Source organism: Salvia hispanica, chromosome 2, assembly GCF_029641045.1.
Source record: "Salvia hispanica isolate PSC_SH4W2 chromosome 2, Shi_PSC_v1, whole genome shotgun sequence".
Taxonomy (NCBI): Eukaryota; Viridiplantae; Streptophyta; class Magnoliopsida; order Lamiales; family Lamiaceae; genus Salvia; species Salvia hispanica.
The window spans coordinates 5,993,385-6,008,577 of NC_142693.1; the positions used below are offsets into that span (position 1 = coordinate 5,993,385).

General features: G+C 38.2%; 2 protein-coding genes across 3 annotated transcripts; one reads left to right on the forward strand and one right to left on the reverse strand.

Moving 5' to 3' along the window:
• Positions 1-1,914: 1,914 nt before the first annotated feature.
• Positions 1,915-3,262, forward strand: LOC125214193 (uncharacterized). The gene has a single exon (XM_048115108.2). The coding sequence runs from the start codon at positions 2,345-2,347 to the stop codon at positions 3,173-3,175; it is 831 nt and encodes a 276-aa protein (XP_047971065.1). The 5' UTR covers positions 1,915-2,344; the 3' UTR covers positions 3,176-3,262.
• A 112-nt stretch (positions 3,263-3,374) lies between these two features.
• LOC125214179 (uncharacterized) lies at positions 3,375-8,452 on the reverse strand. Of its 2 annotated transcripts, none has more exons than XM_048115095.2 (12): positions 8,070-8,452; positions 6,423-6,973; positions 6,251-6,340; positions 5,921-6,160; positions 5,367-5,588; positions 4,998-5,289; positions 4,600-4,919; positions 4,386-4,495; positions 4,213-4,298; positions 4,013-4,089; positions 3,824-3,917; positions 3,375-3,621 (listed from the first exon to the last, which is right to left on the reverse strand). In XM_048115095.2, the coding sequence occupies exons 1-11, from the start codon at positions 8,290-8,292 to the stop codon at positions 3,825-3,827; spliced, it is 2,304 nt and encodes a 767-aa protein (XP_047971052.1). In that variant the 5' UTR covers positions 8,293-8,452; the 3' UTR covers positions 3,375-3,621; position 3,824. The 2 variants fall into 2 exon arrangements, with proteins under 2 accessions (XP_047971052.1, XP_047971043.1); XM_048115086.2 differs by having other exon boundaries at positions 4,195-4,298.
• Positions 8,453-15,193: the final 6,741 nt, after the last annotated feature.

Here is a 15,193-nt window from a genome sequence, read left to right on the forward strand (position 1 = left end):
TTATCCCGAATCCGAGAAACACTTAGTATACTCACGGCTCGAGTTTATCTTGGAAAAACAAAAGGCATTTTACATTCTTGAATCGATAACTATCTTTCGATTAACCCTTGCTCTATCTCTCTAGACCAAAGAAATGTAGCACAAAATTATTCATATGTTGTCCATTGACTTACACCCTTGAAATTGATCTTAGACCCTGACTCATCCTCTGTGAATAAACTTTTTTGAGATACCATTAGGTTCTAAAATTGTAACTCAAGATATTTAGAAAAGCACAAAAATAAATTGGTGGTAGGGGGAGCCTAGTAGATTAAAATAATGGAGGGTCCCTTTAAATTTGCATTTATTATGAGCAAAACATGTTATAGGCATTGTCAATTGTCTGATAATTGGATGGACCTATCACTGATATTATAACATTGTCCTTTTTTTTTTGTTACAACTTATGCTTCCATAAGTTTTTTATTTGAGTTTTTGTCACGACTCACCCGGCCATGAATCCATAGTTTAGAAACAAAAATCTATAAATAATCCTACAGCTCATGTGGTCCTATGAACGTGTTGTGCAACAGTATTAAATTAATTGCTTTAATTTGTATTCGAGTCGCAGGAAAAGACAGGCAACAAAGTATTAAGTAAATTATGGAGTAATTGGCAGTCGTGGTGACGATTTAGGGAAACCATTTGGGTAGGTTTTTCATACTGCTATTTGGTGTCATTTAGTATAGTGATTGTATGTCAATATTTGGTGTCAATTAGTATATTAATCTTATTATTTAGTTATTCGGCTTATTATTTTTCAGTTGAGATTCTCCATGTAAGTATAGTATCTCAAAAGAAAAATAAAAACTTGCGTATTTATAATTAATAAATTAAGTTATATTCGACATCCTTTTCATTTTGAAATTCTGAATATGACTAAAAAATAGTTGTAGTTACTAGTAGTAGTTTATTATTTCATGAGAGAAAAATATAGTTTGTACTTTATACCATGATCCTAAATCGGTCTTCTATTACTACTATTATTCATGATAGGGTGATCTGATAATACTCGGACCATCTTCAACGATACACTAAAACCTAAAATGGGATAGATAATTAGCTTCAATAGTACTTCAAAACCAATTCCATCTTTAGTTTTTGGAAAAAAAAAAATCTATCCTTAGGTTTACATAAAACTCAAATCCCTATGTTTTTCAAATTTTGTGAGTAAAAAAAACATAATATAGAGAATATTCTTTTAAGTTTGAGTTTAATGTAAACAGTTGGAATAAAATCATATTTTATGTGATATTTAAACTAAAATGGGTTTGAGTTTCGTGTAAATAGTTGGAAATGCTAATAAGCTCGCGCTTAATTAAACTGCATTCTGAGTGGGACAGATCCGAAAATCGAAATCAAGTGGGTTGGGCTGGTTGGCACAGGTGCAATTCTTGTCTATTATTTCATCCTATTTTTAATTTGATCTAAAATGTGAATATGTTTAGAGGTTTGTGTTAAAATGACAATTCCTCTTAAAATGACATTGTGACACCGCTTATACAGCAATATTATAAACGCTACACAGCAATATTACAAACACTACACAGCAATCTATAGATTGCTGTATAGTGTGTCGGATATTGCTGGACAAGAAATATTGCTGGTTAAAGACCAGCATATTGTTGACCGTCTTTTTCCAGATTTTTTTTTTTGCCACGTGACAGCTTATTATTCGTCCACGTGTACAAATGATTGGCTAGGAATGATGGTATGGTGTTATTTTAAGGGGTGGTGGCACCCTAACATGGCCCCATGTTTAGATACATATTGAACAAACATTCTCACATAACATCATGTTCCTCCAAGTTAGATACGTATTTGGCTATTTTGAAATAAGATTAAATTACAAGTCTCTACATCCATTTTGCTGTGGAATTATTTTGTGTCGATCCATTTTTGTATTTTGAATTTCCATAGTGTATCTATTTTTAATTTAACGCAACCGCAGTCCGACTTTGAAAAAAAAGGTTTAATTAGAAAATGGAGAAACGTACATAATCACGCGGCCGCCCTAATGGTCAGAGGCACCGCCGCGTGTGGCGGCGGCCTCGATTTTGAATTGAATGAAAATTCCCCCACCCGCCCACGCGCCCTCCCTTGTTTCACGCAGCCACCTCCTCACGCGGTGGCCTCTCATCCGCCTGCCGCCCCGCCACTTTAACAACAACCCTACCCCACCCCCTTCACATTCCCCCTCCCTTCTCTCTCCACCGCTCCTTCCCCCAATTTCCCCCAATTCAATTCAATTCAATTCAATTTCCCCCAATTCAATTCCCCCTTCTCCGATCTCAATTTCCCTCCCATGGCTACGATCATCTCCCCCTCCTCCCCGGACAACGACATCCCCACCGCGACGCTCGCCCTCCCCTCCGTCTCCATCGCCGCCGCCGCCCCCCGCCGCCTCCCCCCGCCGTGCTGGACGCCCGAGGAGACCGTCGCCCTCATCGAAGCCTACAAGGACAAGTGGTACTCCCTCCGCCGCGGCAACCTCCGCGGCAACCACTGGCAGGAGGTCGCCGACGACGTCGCCTCCCGCTCCCCCGCCCTCCCCGCCAAGACCTCCGTCCAGTGCCGCCACAAGATGGAGAAGCTCCGCAAGCGCTACCGCGCCGAGATCCAGAGATCCGCCGCCCGCAGATCCGCCTCCTCCTGGGCCCACTTCCACCAGATGCACTCCATGGAGAAGGGCACCGACAACCCCTCCCCCCCTCCCTCCTCCCCTTCCTCCTCCTCCGAAGACGACCACAACCACACCAAGAGCAACAGCGTCAAGCGAATCAACGATCTCTACAACCGCCACACCAATCAGAACGGAGCAGCGGCAGCAGCAGCGACGCCTGGGGTTCGGATCAAGATGCCTGGCTCTTCAGCCAAGGCGTACGGACAAATTCCAAACCCTAACCCTAGAGTAATCCCCAATTCGAGCGGTAAATCGCTGGTGGAAGCGATTCAGGCGCTGGGGGAAGGGTTTATGAGGATAGAGAAGATGAAGATGGATATGGCGCAGCAGATTGAGGAGATGCGTATGGAGATGGAGCTCAAGAGAACGGAGATGATACTCGATTCGCAGCAGAGAATCGTCGACGCATTTGCTCGCTCCATCAAGAAGCCCAAGAATCACCACTATGCCTAAACCCAATTTGTAATTTTATTTTCTATTTGTGTTACTTTTTTTAGCAAAAATGGATTCCTCATTATAATACAAGTTCAAATTTCTCAACACCAAATAGTAACTGGTAAATTATAGTAATTCAGCAATAAACTACCTTGGACAAAGGCCACTAGTATTTACATTCTACTACTCAATAATAGTAATAATAAAAAAGAGCGAGTTGGAAAACACATTATTATAAATAAGACATGCTGAAGATGTCTCTATTATAGTTCTGAATCCTTACAGCATTAGATACAATAAACATGATCACACAAACCCAAACCAGGTCTTTAAGCACCTAATTGCTCTAACAATGTACCATGAAGCCTTTTTCCATTTCCAAATAATGCTTCAACTTGATGGTGAGGACTGATTTCAAACTTCACACCATCCACATCCTACAGCTGCATATTCCCATTTCTTCACTGTCATACACAAGTTAAAGGTGATCACATTGCTCCAATTCTCTCGAGTGCAAACTTAGGCAAGATGATGCTTCATGTATCATTATGAATATCAAAACTTTATACAGCCTTACCAGAACAATCTAATTTATCAGCAAGATAGCATGGTACAAAAGATATCAATATGCATGAATGTTACTGACAAGACAACATGGATGCATACCTTAATAGTATGACCCAGACCCACTACTCCCCATGTAGCTGCTACCACCTATGCTGCGTCCGGGATAGACGGATGAGTAAGAGCTGCCACCAACCTACAATATATATATACACAAGCACACTTCACAATTAGTACATCACAGAGAATGTCAAACAATCACACAATTAGACTTGACACTTGAAAACATACATCACTTCCTCGTGACATGTAATCACCACCAAAGTTTGATGAGTACATCCGACCAACATCACTACCACCATAAGGTCCTGCAAGGAGAAAAGCGTAAATACTATATTCGTTTAACCATTCAGAACTATAGCTTTACAGAAATAATAGAAAATGTCTCTTTGTACTAAACCATGAATGCACACCTCCACTATAACCCATACCCTGACGACTACTGTAAAGCCCATGGGAATCTTGACTAGACATAGAGCTTCGACTTCCCCCATATCCCATATTTGACCTTCCAAGCCTGCCATCCACAAATGAAGGGACATTAAAACAAGCGATTTTAAGAAAAGAAACCACTGAAGAATCAAATACTGTAACCAAAGCATACCTGTCACTGTAAGCATCAGTGTAGCGGGAAGCACTGCTGTCAAGATCATAGTCCAAACGAGCACGAGAGTGGCGCATTCCAGCCTCAGTATACCGGGGAGGGACGTCATCCTTCCAAGGACAAATCAATAGTCAATGACAGCATCAGATATCAAACAGAGTATGAGAAAAGTTAACCAAACATAACATCATAGAGAAGACGGTCCAGAAAATACCACTGCAGCGTACGGGCGTTTGGACCCTGACATGGAATCATACTCACGCCCACGCCCCTCGTGGTATGACGGAGGTGGCCTTTCATATCTTTCATTATACCCATCATCAACATAAGGTCTTCTTCCTGTAGATCGTGCTGCACCACCTCTAGGCATATCAAGGTAGCCGGATGGACGAGGAGGATAATCATCTCTATAAGGAGCACGTCTATCTGAAGTTGCTCTAGAGTTATAATCTATAACAGCAGCCCTACTTCTGGAGCTAAGCTCCTCCCTATGACCGTAATCCCTCTTCAGACCACTCTTGGGGTATGATGGAACTGTATACACAAGACAGTTAGGAGTTAGGACACTGCCAAAACATTAAATCACCTAACAAGTTAAAGTGCACAGCATACCAGGTGGCCTCCTATCATAGGACCTCGGCAAGGGAGCAACAGGCCTAGCCCTTTGAGGAACAGCCATAACTGGTCTCCTCTCTCTCATGGCAACAGGCCTTCTGTAACTACGGTCCACAACTGGACGGGGAGGAATTCTAGGGGCACGAGCAGGGATAGAACGTGGTAATGGGCGGCTCCAAGGGCTCCTAGCACTTCGGACAGACCCACGCGCAGGTCGAAAATCTCCTCTGGAAACATGTTTTCCTTTGCCTCTCTGAAGTGGTCTCGACAATCTAGCCCTGACTTTGGCCTGACAGAAAATGCTATTTAGCACAGCTTAACAGCACAAAACAGGAAATAAATGCAATATCATGATTTGAGAAGCACCTTGCTTGTGCCTTCACCCAATTCCTCGTTGTTGATGTTTTTAGCACAAGTTACTGCTGCATCATGGCTATCAAATGTAACGAACCCAAAATCCTTTCTCCTGGCAGATGGCATATTACGGGCAAGTTCAACTTTCTCAATCTCCCCATATTTTTTGAGAAGTTCTTTAACATGGTCCTCATCCCAAGAAGCAGAGAGACCATCCACAAACACAGTCTTAACCTAAAATCAGATGTGTTAATGTCATTAGAATATAAGAAATCTAATTTAGCAAAATAATAAAAATAACTGAAAACATAAACCTTATATATAAATTGAAATTCAAATGTTCATCATATGCATTCGTTCACAACTCAACAGTACATCTATGATTTATCAAACAGAAGTTGGAAAAGAAGCAGATTTGTATGAAATGAACGTTGAGCTAAACACCATAAGGTATCCAAGCTGCTTGGAGTACAGCTATAACCCATACTTAAGCCACACTTCCAGTGGTAAATGACAGCATTAGACCAATCCTTTGAATGAAGAACCAAACTAGTCAGGTTATGTACCTGGGCCATGATCTCATCACCAGGGTCAATGAAGGAATCTGCAAAGGAAACCTTAGCTGCCCTATCCACTCCAAACGAAACATCCCTCTTCTGAAGACGCTTATAAGCATCCATTGCGTCAGACCTTGAGGAGAACTCTAAGAAGGCAAAACCCCGATTCATTCCTACACTGTTACTATCTTCAACCAGCGTCAAATCCTCAACACTCTCAAGGCCATAATACTTTAACTTTTCTTTCAACTGGAAGCAAGTTACATAGCAGTCAGGATTAATTAAGAAACTACCTCAATCAAAATTTAACAGCTGATCAAAAGTGACCAGTTTACTTACAGCTTCCTTTGTCCATGTCCTGCATATGTTACCTAAAAACAGGGTATCACTGTCTTGGCTTGGTGTCACACCACACTGCTTGCCACAAACCTGGAATTCGGGTTGTCAATTACATGCGTGCAACATTATAGAGAAAAACAACTAGTTTTAGCATCCATGTTAGTATAAGTACCACTGGATTTTTTAGACTAGCACAAGCCAGTCTTGCTTGTTCCACTGTTGCAAAACGCAAGAATGCAAAACCTTTATTCTTCTTTGTTTGTGGATTCATCATAAGTCTGACTTCAGTGACCTCACCAACTTCACTGAAAACTTTCCTAAGATCAGCCTCAGTAGCATCCTTATCCAATCCACCGACAAATATTTCAAATTCCTTCCGCTTACGTCTCTCTTTGAATACTTCGTGATGTTCTTCTTCCTCAGCAGCATAACCCATGTCAGTTTGCTCTGGCCCAACATGCTCGTCATCCTCCTCATGTTCAAGTTCTTCATGAATACTATCCATTTCCTCCTCAACCAGATCACCCTCCTCTTCACCAACATCCAATTCTTCAGGATCTTTCCCCACTTCACCTAAATCTTCATGAGGATCTGGCTCATTTTCCTTTTCATCATAATCTACACCACTGTACTCTTCAGGTTCATATTCAGGATCATTATCCTCCAAGTCTAACCGCTCATCTTTCTCATACTCATCTATGGACTCTTTAGGATCTTCATCCTCTGCCGGATAAAACAGGAAAGTCGCATCATCCAAAGGAAAGTCAACTAATTTGAACCAAAAATGATGCATATATTATGCCCCAGCCATAATAGTTAGTAATGTTAGAACCATAGAAGATATCTTATGGTAATCATCAGCACAATAATCCTCCTTATACATATGTCGCATATAAAAATGCAAGAACCTTGATTCACTAATACTATATCATAGAGAGCTTTCGGATTTAATAGTCCATATCTAATGTTTTTATCCTTATACTGCTCTTCAGTCCGTAGATGTAGAAATAAACAACACCTAAAATATCAGCTGTCACAGAACTATACTCAGCCACTGCTTTCTTTCCAGAGCAAGAGTATGGAGCTGAGAGATCAAAAAAGGAGCATAGCATTTAGCTTTTGGTACAAAAGTGCATAAAATTCTTTAAGTTAAACTTATACTGATTAGGTCCATATGGTGGAAATTATTAATATCGTACATAGGAACTGACTATTAACTGATTTTACTTTGTAAAAATTGCCAGAAGGACGAATCTGATAGAAAGGATGGCACAAACTAAAAGTCTAAAAGGAACAACGAAATGGGTTGCATCTCAGTTTCTCCGTGCAACCTCCAATTTTTCTTTTGCCTGTGAGTTATTTCGAGTAATAATACAAATGAGTTGCATCAAAAGTTGCAAACCCTACTCAGAGATGTAAGTATTTAATACGCTGCGATCACAAGTACTGGATACATTTATCTATCCAGATTTAAGAGATAGGTGAAGCAAAGCAATCCGGCAATACTGCAAATTCTTATGGAGGAATGTGAAATACTTCATGACCCACCATATAAGTAACCATAACCTGCATCTACATGTTCACCCTCCCTTCATCCAAATATACAATAACTAATCAAATTCTTACACACTCTACCAGAAAGGTCTAATCTTTATGCTTTGCTTAATATCTATCCAAATGTTAGCATAATTGCACTACAATTTAACACTAAAATGCTAGAAAATCAAAGGAAACAAACTCATAACACCTTTTCAAACCTATAAAACGTGTAAAATCACAAAAAAAAAACACAATAAAAACAAAATTCCAAAGGGCTTACTCGTTACAGAAGCCTCTACGGCCTCTAGCGCAACTTTCTCCTCCAGCTCCGTCTCCCTTCCTTCCTCCAGCAACTCAATCTTCTCCAATTTCACGTTTGGCTCCTCAGGCAGAGCCTGTGCCTTCGCATTCTCCGCCGCCGCAGCAGCAGCAGCCGCCCGACCCCGCAGAGCTCTCTTGCTCCCCGGCCCCGGCGGAGTTTTCTTCGTCGTTCTCGGTGGCATCCTTTCTCCGATCAGAATCGCGACAAATTGATCGCTAAAATACGGAAATCGAGAAGCGGAAATAAAAATTAATCGGATCAATTGAGATTAAAAGGTAGTTGTATGAAGCGTATGCACAAAGCGAGAGAAGAGAAACCCTAGCAATCAGATTGAGCATTCAGAAAATCTAATTTCTGATACGTGATTATTTATACGGAGGGGGGAATCCTCTGTATTCGTATACATGCTGCGATTACTATCAGATTTACTTGTCGTATCATTATTTGACAAGTGGACCTATTTGGTAACATTAGATTTTCGGATTTTGTTATTGGATTTTAAATTTTCGGATTTATAATATTGAATTTTTTATTTTATTATATGCGATTTTTGGATTTTTTTTTTTTTTTTTGGATTATATTGAATTTAATAGTTCGCATATGGGACTACCAGATTCTGATTGTTGGACAATGCAAATCGGATTAGATTTATTTTTCAAAAAATTCAGATTTTTATATATCGGATTGGATTGGACAAAATTTTGATCTAAATCTTAATGCTCAATAACTTTCTTGATGGTGTATTTATAACTTTTGAAACTATATTTGAAATAGCGGAAACTTTTTTTGCAATTATTCAACAATTATTAAAATTAATTAATGTAGCAAAATAAATATGATATGATGACAAAACCACATTTATTTTGTCGTATAAGTTTTATTATAATGATTTTATATATTTGAGTTTCAAAAGTAATAAAATTGATTATAAATTAATAAAAAAATTATAATATAAATAACAATTAGTATCTCTTATACTTTAGAACCACTAAAACTTGCATATTTGGGGAATTTTTAAATTCGTGCAATTTCAGTTTCCGAATAATATTCGAAAATATATGCAATTCCCTATACATGATGACATCCTCAAACCAGCATTAATACGTGGATAGGAGTAATTTTTATACTCCATAATAAATAATCTATTCTCAATTCTCATAGTAACCTCTTAACAAAATAATTGCATGTTCTTAGTAAATGTATATGAATTATTATTCTATTATACCATCAACCTTTAGTATTTTTTGTAGTCAAAAGTCGTGAAAAATGTTATTCCATTCTTATATTGGTGTGTTTTAGATTATAATTTAATAATTATATGTTTCAACTTTTGTATAGCATCTGCCCATGTAGAACACAAATGGCCCCACCTATGGGGTCGACACTCTTTGCTATAACACAAAACTTTTACTTTTTGATGGATCATGATCTGTCTAATGAGTTTGAATTCGAATTTGTAATCTACACGAGAGTGTTGGTGTATCAAACTTACATAGCACAAAAGCTCTGAAGATGGGAAAAGAGTCCTAATTTGTTCATGCCTTTTGTACTTTAACTAAACAATAAAAAATATTCTTAATATGGGCTAAGCCCACTACTCAATAACTAACCTAATATTAATAAAATTGGTTAGGTTATTATTTTTAATTTTCTTATTTCGTTCGTCATCAATTTGCTCTTGGTCTCTTATGTAGTAAGTTTTTTCCATACTTTTTCTTTTTGAACTTTTATTTTTCTTTTTTTCCATTTTCACATTTTGATAAATATAAAATGATTTGTATTTCAATTTAATAAATCATAATCTGAAGTGTTTTGATATAATTTTAGGATATGTTCACCTAAACCCTAAAGATTTGAGGTAATATTTATGGGCATTTATTGGTATTTCAGTGTACAAGATATAATTATTGGCAGCCGTAGAGTCAATATTGGCCCACACTGTTCAGTGTAGGAATATGCTTAGGGTGTGTTTGATAGGCGTGAATACCAGGATAACTGACCATTTTCTGGTCAACACCCACGTTTGATAGCATTGTTTTTCGTTCTTTGTGGCCCTTGAAAATATGACAGGCCCAAGAAAATATACGCGAAGAATACAGAAACTTTTTCCGCTTTTTCTTCAGCGTTTATTTTCTGCATTGGAGTATGTGTCAGGAAATTGATCTTCATTGTCTAAATTACCCTCCATACAGTTCAAAATTTTAGGGCATCCTCCAAAATTTGAGAGGCAAGCGGCAATTTTTTCCACAATTGTTTATCAATATCTCCCGTCGACGAATCTCGGTGTGCCCAATCTTTGAATCAACAGATTCCTCTTCATCTGCCCTTCCACAATCATCATTCGGTGAGTGTCATCTTCGCCATTTATTTTTTATGCGCATTGGGCGATGTGTTTATTGCTACATCGTTGAGGTATTATTGAAATGCGATTAGGTCATTAAGTTTGGGCTTAGTTTCATTGTGTAATCTGTGTGTAATTGTCGGTTTTCGTAACCTTCTTGGTCCGGGTGGACTTGTATTTTTGTTGATACCGAAAATATAGCTACAATTTCATAATTTGTTGTGTAACATAATACCCACTTCTATGTTGTATTCATTTTGTGGTTCGGTTTTAATTTCGAGTTTGTTGCCAATGTCTAATCGATTATACTAGTTTTCCGCATTATTATATCATACACTCAGGGGGATTGATTTGGTTGGTGTTGTGTTTTGGTGTGAATGTCCGTCTAATTTCTGAGGTAAAATTTCAACAGGAGATTTCAATAGGTTCTGGAACAATGGCCAATGGGGATTTGTCCAATGAAGCTCTCGTTCTGTTGATTTTAGACATTATTCGTGTACATCGATTAAGGATTACTTGCTGCCTTCTAGCATATGGTCTACTAGGAGATGGAGACGAAGATTTGGGTGGTCGAAGGGTTAGGCGTAGGTTTTCTCATACAGAACGCATTCCCGCACAGGTGCATCGCCTCAATCGACTTTTGGGGCTAAATGACCAGGAATGTATTGACAGTCTTCGAATGGATAGGAATTGCTTTGGCCGACTATGTATACTACTACGTGAACGGGGTGGCTTAGTAGATGGAAAATAAATTATGGTCGAAGAACAAGTTGTCAGTACTTGCCCATCACAAGAAAAATCGCGTGGTTCGATTTGAATTTTGGCGTTCCGCGCAGACTGTATCACAGTATGTCCATGTTGTGCTCAAAGCTGTGATTATGTTGCATGAACTATTGTTGGCGAAGTCGGTACCAGTTGATGAGCACTGCCAGGACGCGAGGTGGAAGTGGTTTCCGGTGAGATATTCATTCTGACATTGTTATGCACATATTTTGTTGTCCAGCTTGTTTTTGTGCCCTCTATAAGAATTGTAAATCTTGTTTGATCTTTTGTTTGTGGTTGCTGAGATTTTGTAGGGTTGCTTAGGAGCATTGGATGGGACATATATCAACGTATTAGTTGATAGCGAAGATAAACCACGCTTCCGGAGTAGGAAGGGCCAGATTGCAACAAATACAATGGTAGTTTGTACTCGGGACATGCGTTTTGTTTACGTTATAGCCGGTTGGGGGGGATCTGCCGGAGACGCTAGAGAGTTACGTGACGCAGTGACACGTGAACATGGTTTAAAAGTACCTAGAGGTGAGTCGATTGTTTAGAGCATCCTCAGGGTTTATCCTTCACTGAATTCGGTTTTATGTTTTGCTTGGCTTAAGACAATGTTGTGCTAGTTTATCTACCTGAGAATTTGGCAGAAACCCCATGAATGTGTGTATGCTCTCTCTCTCGTAGTCACAGAATGGGTGAGAAACCTTGCTAAATTAACCCACCTTTCTTTCTTCCTTGAATTGGTTGAGGGATGATCTGTTTTTTTTTTTTCTGAAATCAACATTTTCTTTCTTAGTTTCGCTCTTTTTGCTATAAAATTTAGTACTAATTCTGTGGTGGTTCTTGAAGCTTTTGCATATCTAGGGCATGTGTGAAATATTTTGAATTAAAAGTTCTTTATTAGTAAATTCCAGCTAGAAACTAACTAAATCTGGTGTTTTGATAAAGATGACAGTAATTAGAGGTATATTTTAGTCAATTCTTTTATGGACTTGGCAATTTAGCTAGTAGCTCTTCAGCTGTTGACTAAAATTTTGATATCTTTTGCTTTGCACATCTGCAATATGGTTACTTGTAGTTTTATTCTTTGTTTTGCCTAATAACTACTCTGACTATAATGAAAACTTTGAAAAGTTTCCTCGTTCCCATCTGATTGTTTGATGAAGATAGAGTCTTTCATTTATGTAATCGAATTGTTTGCTTTAGGCCAATATTACTTATGCGACAACGGGTATGCAAATAGTGAAGGATTCCTTACCCCGTTCAAAGGCGTCCGCTACCATCTCAAAGAATGGGGCCCTCATGCGGTGATGCCTCAGAATCCACGAGAAATGTACAACATGCGTCACACTAAAGCGAGAAATGTGATAGAGCGTGCGTTTGCCGTTGTGAAGATGAGATGGGGTATATTGCGAAGCGTGTCTTACTACCCAATCAACACACAGGTGGAGCTGATCCTATCTTGCTTTCTCCTTCACAACTTTATACGAGGCCAGATGGCAGTGGATCCAATAGAGCTAGAGTTAGATGGTCATCACATCGACATGGGTTTGCAAGAGGAGCTGCCAGAGGAAAATGTTTATGTCGACACGGTTGAGGCAACACCGGCGTGGAATAATAAACGTGATCAACTAGTTGAAGCTATGTGGCTTCACGAAGGTACTAAAGTGCAATCTTTTCATCTACGTATGCGTACTTGTCTCAAGTGATCGTTGGTTTTCAATATGACTTGTTTGCTTCATTTCAGGTTGAAGCCAAACTCCTTGTGATAAAACAACTACTACAAATGGATTCAATGTCGAAGCTGATGAAGAAGATGTATTTGAATTCTATGTTCGTGTTGTAATTGAATTCAGATTATGCAATTGTTGTGGTTTGGTGTTTGTTTATCAAATTATCTGGTATTGCAGCGTATGTAAGTATAACAATGTCATGTGACAATTTAGATTTTTTTCAGTAGTTTTAACTAAAGTACTTTGATTAGTTTGGCCGGTGCCGCCTTCTAGATTCGGTTATAGTGTTCTTTTTTTTTATTTAAGCATCAAATTTTCAATTGTTTAAATTAATTCTAATGTATTTAGATGCATACATTTTCAATGCAAACGTAATGGTGGAAAATGAGTAGTACTATTAAAGAAGATTTTAGCTTAATTTTTCCTACTTGATTGCGTTTTTTCTATTTGATTATGTTTAAGTCACTGATATTTGTTTAGGAATAAATTAATATTTATTCTTCTATCTTTAAAGACGTTTTAAGAATCAAGCAATACTATTTAAAGTTTTACTATTATTTTATTTGTATAATACTCCCTCCGTCCTATTGAAGATGATCCACTTTTCATTCTACTTTGTCGCAACTAAGATGACTCGTTACTAATATATTGTATTAATCAATTTATTTATTATTTTTTTGCCTTTAAGTATTACTACTAATTTTAAAAATATACCTCACATTCAACTCTTATTTTATTGAAAAAAAGTAAGAGATAATAAAGTAAGACGGATGAAGAGAGAAAAAAGTAAAATGAAGAATTACATTTTGCCAAAAATAAAAAATGACTCAATGAACTTGGAACTTAGTAAAATAGAAAAATGACTCTATTAACATAGAACGGATGGAGTAAAATTCATTTATGTTACGGTACTAAAAGAATAACAATAGTGAAACTTAACAATGTAAAAATAACGTTGAAATCTACAAAAATTTAAACAAATTTTATTAAATCATGTGACAGGTATTCATTATAATCAATTTAACAATACTACAAATATTTTAAAATTTTATAACAAAAATTACAAAAATTACTCTGTCATTGCAGATACAGGGCCTGCAGAAGCGACGGCAATAAGAAACGTAATTGCATCTCTAGCTTTAATTAACAGTCAATACACAATTAACTCCTCAAAATCCCTCACAAATGGAAAACTCAAGCATAGAAAATAAGGAGAAAAACGTGGTGAAATAAAATTGATACGTACAAGACTTAAAATTTGATCATTTATTGCATGTAGTTGAGGGGATTGTCACTTACAGTTGGCATGATACACACACCATTGAAATATCTGTGGAATGTACCATACATGAAAATATTAATGGAGAAAAGCCACACAAAGATACAATTCGAGCTTGAATTTGATGCGCTTTTTCCTGCACCTATTTTATTGAAGCATTGAATATGGCATGGGTGAACCTATGGTAGCTGTGGCTGAAGTGATTTATCAGCCAAGATGTAACACCATATCCACATCGTTTCAATCGGACAAGATCTCCTTTGTAATTAGTCAATTTCACATTAATGACCTATTTAATATCCATTTCATGTGTTGCAATATAGTAGTGTCAATGCATTTGTCTATATAATGAATGCATCCAAGTAATAACGTCCAACAAGACAACCCATTTCAAAAGCAAGAGGCAATGGCTCTAAATATCCCACCACAAAAATCCTTTCTCTACAAATCCAATTGGACTCATGCACTCGATGAAAGCTTACTCGAAAGCATCATTCGCTTGAAGCATGAACATGACATGACCGGTACTGTCGTTCTGTAGCCCTTCTTCGACATTGCCGCTGCCGATATGGCCTACGATCTCGGGGTGACCATGCCGTGGGAAGCTCTATACCGACTGCAGTTCCTAGAGAGTCGATATTTGTCATTCAAGGCTTTGGTGAAGGAGGACGGTGTAAGGTGGGACGAGCCAAACAACATCGGTGTGGCCACCGATGACACTTGGATGACTATTCTGAAGGTAATGTCAACAATCAATTCCTCCCCATCCATTTCTTGCTTTCATATGGAAGTTCTAATATTTTTCATTGGTGTGTAGAAACACAAACTAGCTGGAGCCTACTATTGCCAATCCGAGCCAGCCTACTACCAATTATGCATCATGTTTGGGCCGAAGGAGGAGATGCAAGTACAGGAGAACGAGGTCATAGTAATCTCAGACACCACTATCCCATTGGTTGCA

Excerpts from the sequence above, each read along its gene's own strand:
- LOC125214193 (XM_048115108.2), top strand. The coding sequence starts at position 2,345 with ATGGCTACGATCATCTCCCCCTCCTCCCCGGACAACGACATCCCCACC.
- LOC125214179 (XM_048115086.2), bottom strand. The coding sequence starts at position 8,292 with ATGCCACCGAGAACGACGAAGAAAACTCCGCCGGGGCCGGGGAGCAAG. Across the intron at positions 5,589-5,920 it reads GTGATGAGATCATGGCCCAG|GTTAAGACTGTGTTTGTGGA; the intron begins GTACATAACCTG and ends ATCTGATTTTAG. Across the intron at positions 4,090-4,194 it reads GGGTATGGGTTATAGTGGAG|GACCTTATGGTGGTAGTGAT; the intron begins GTGTGCATTCAT and ends TTCTCCTTGCAG.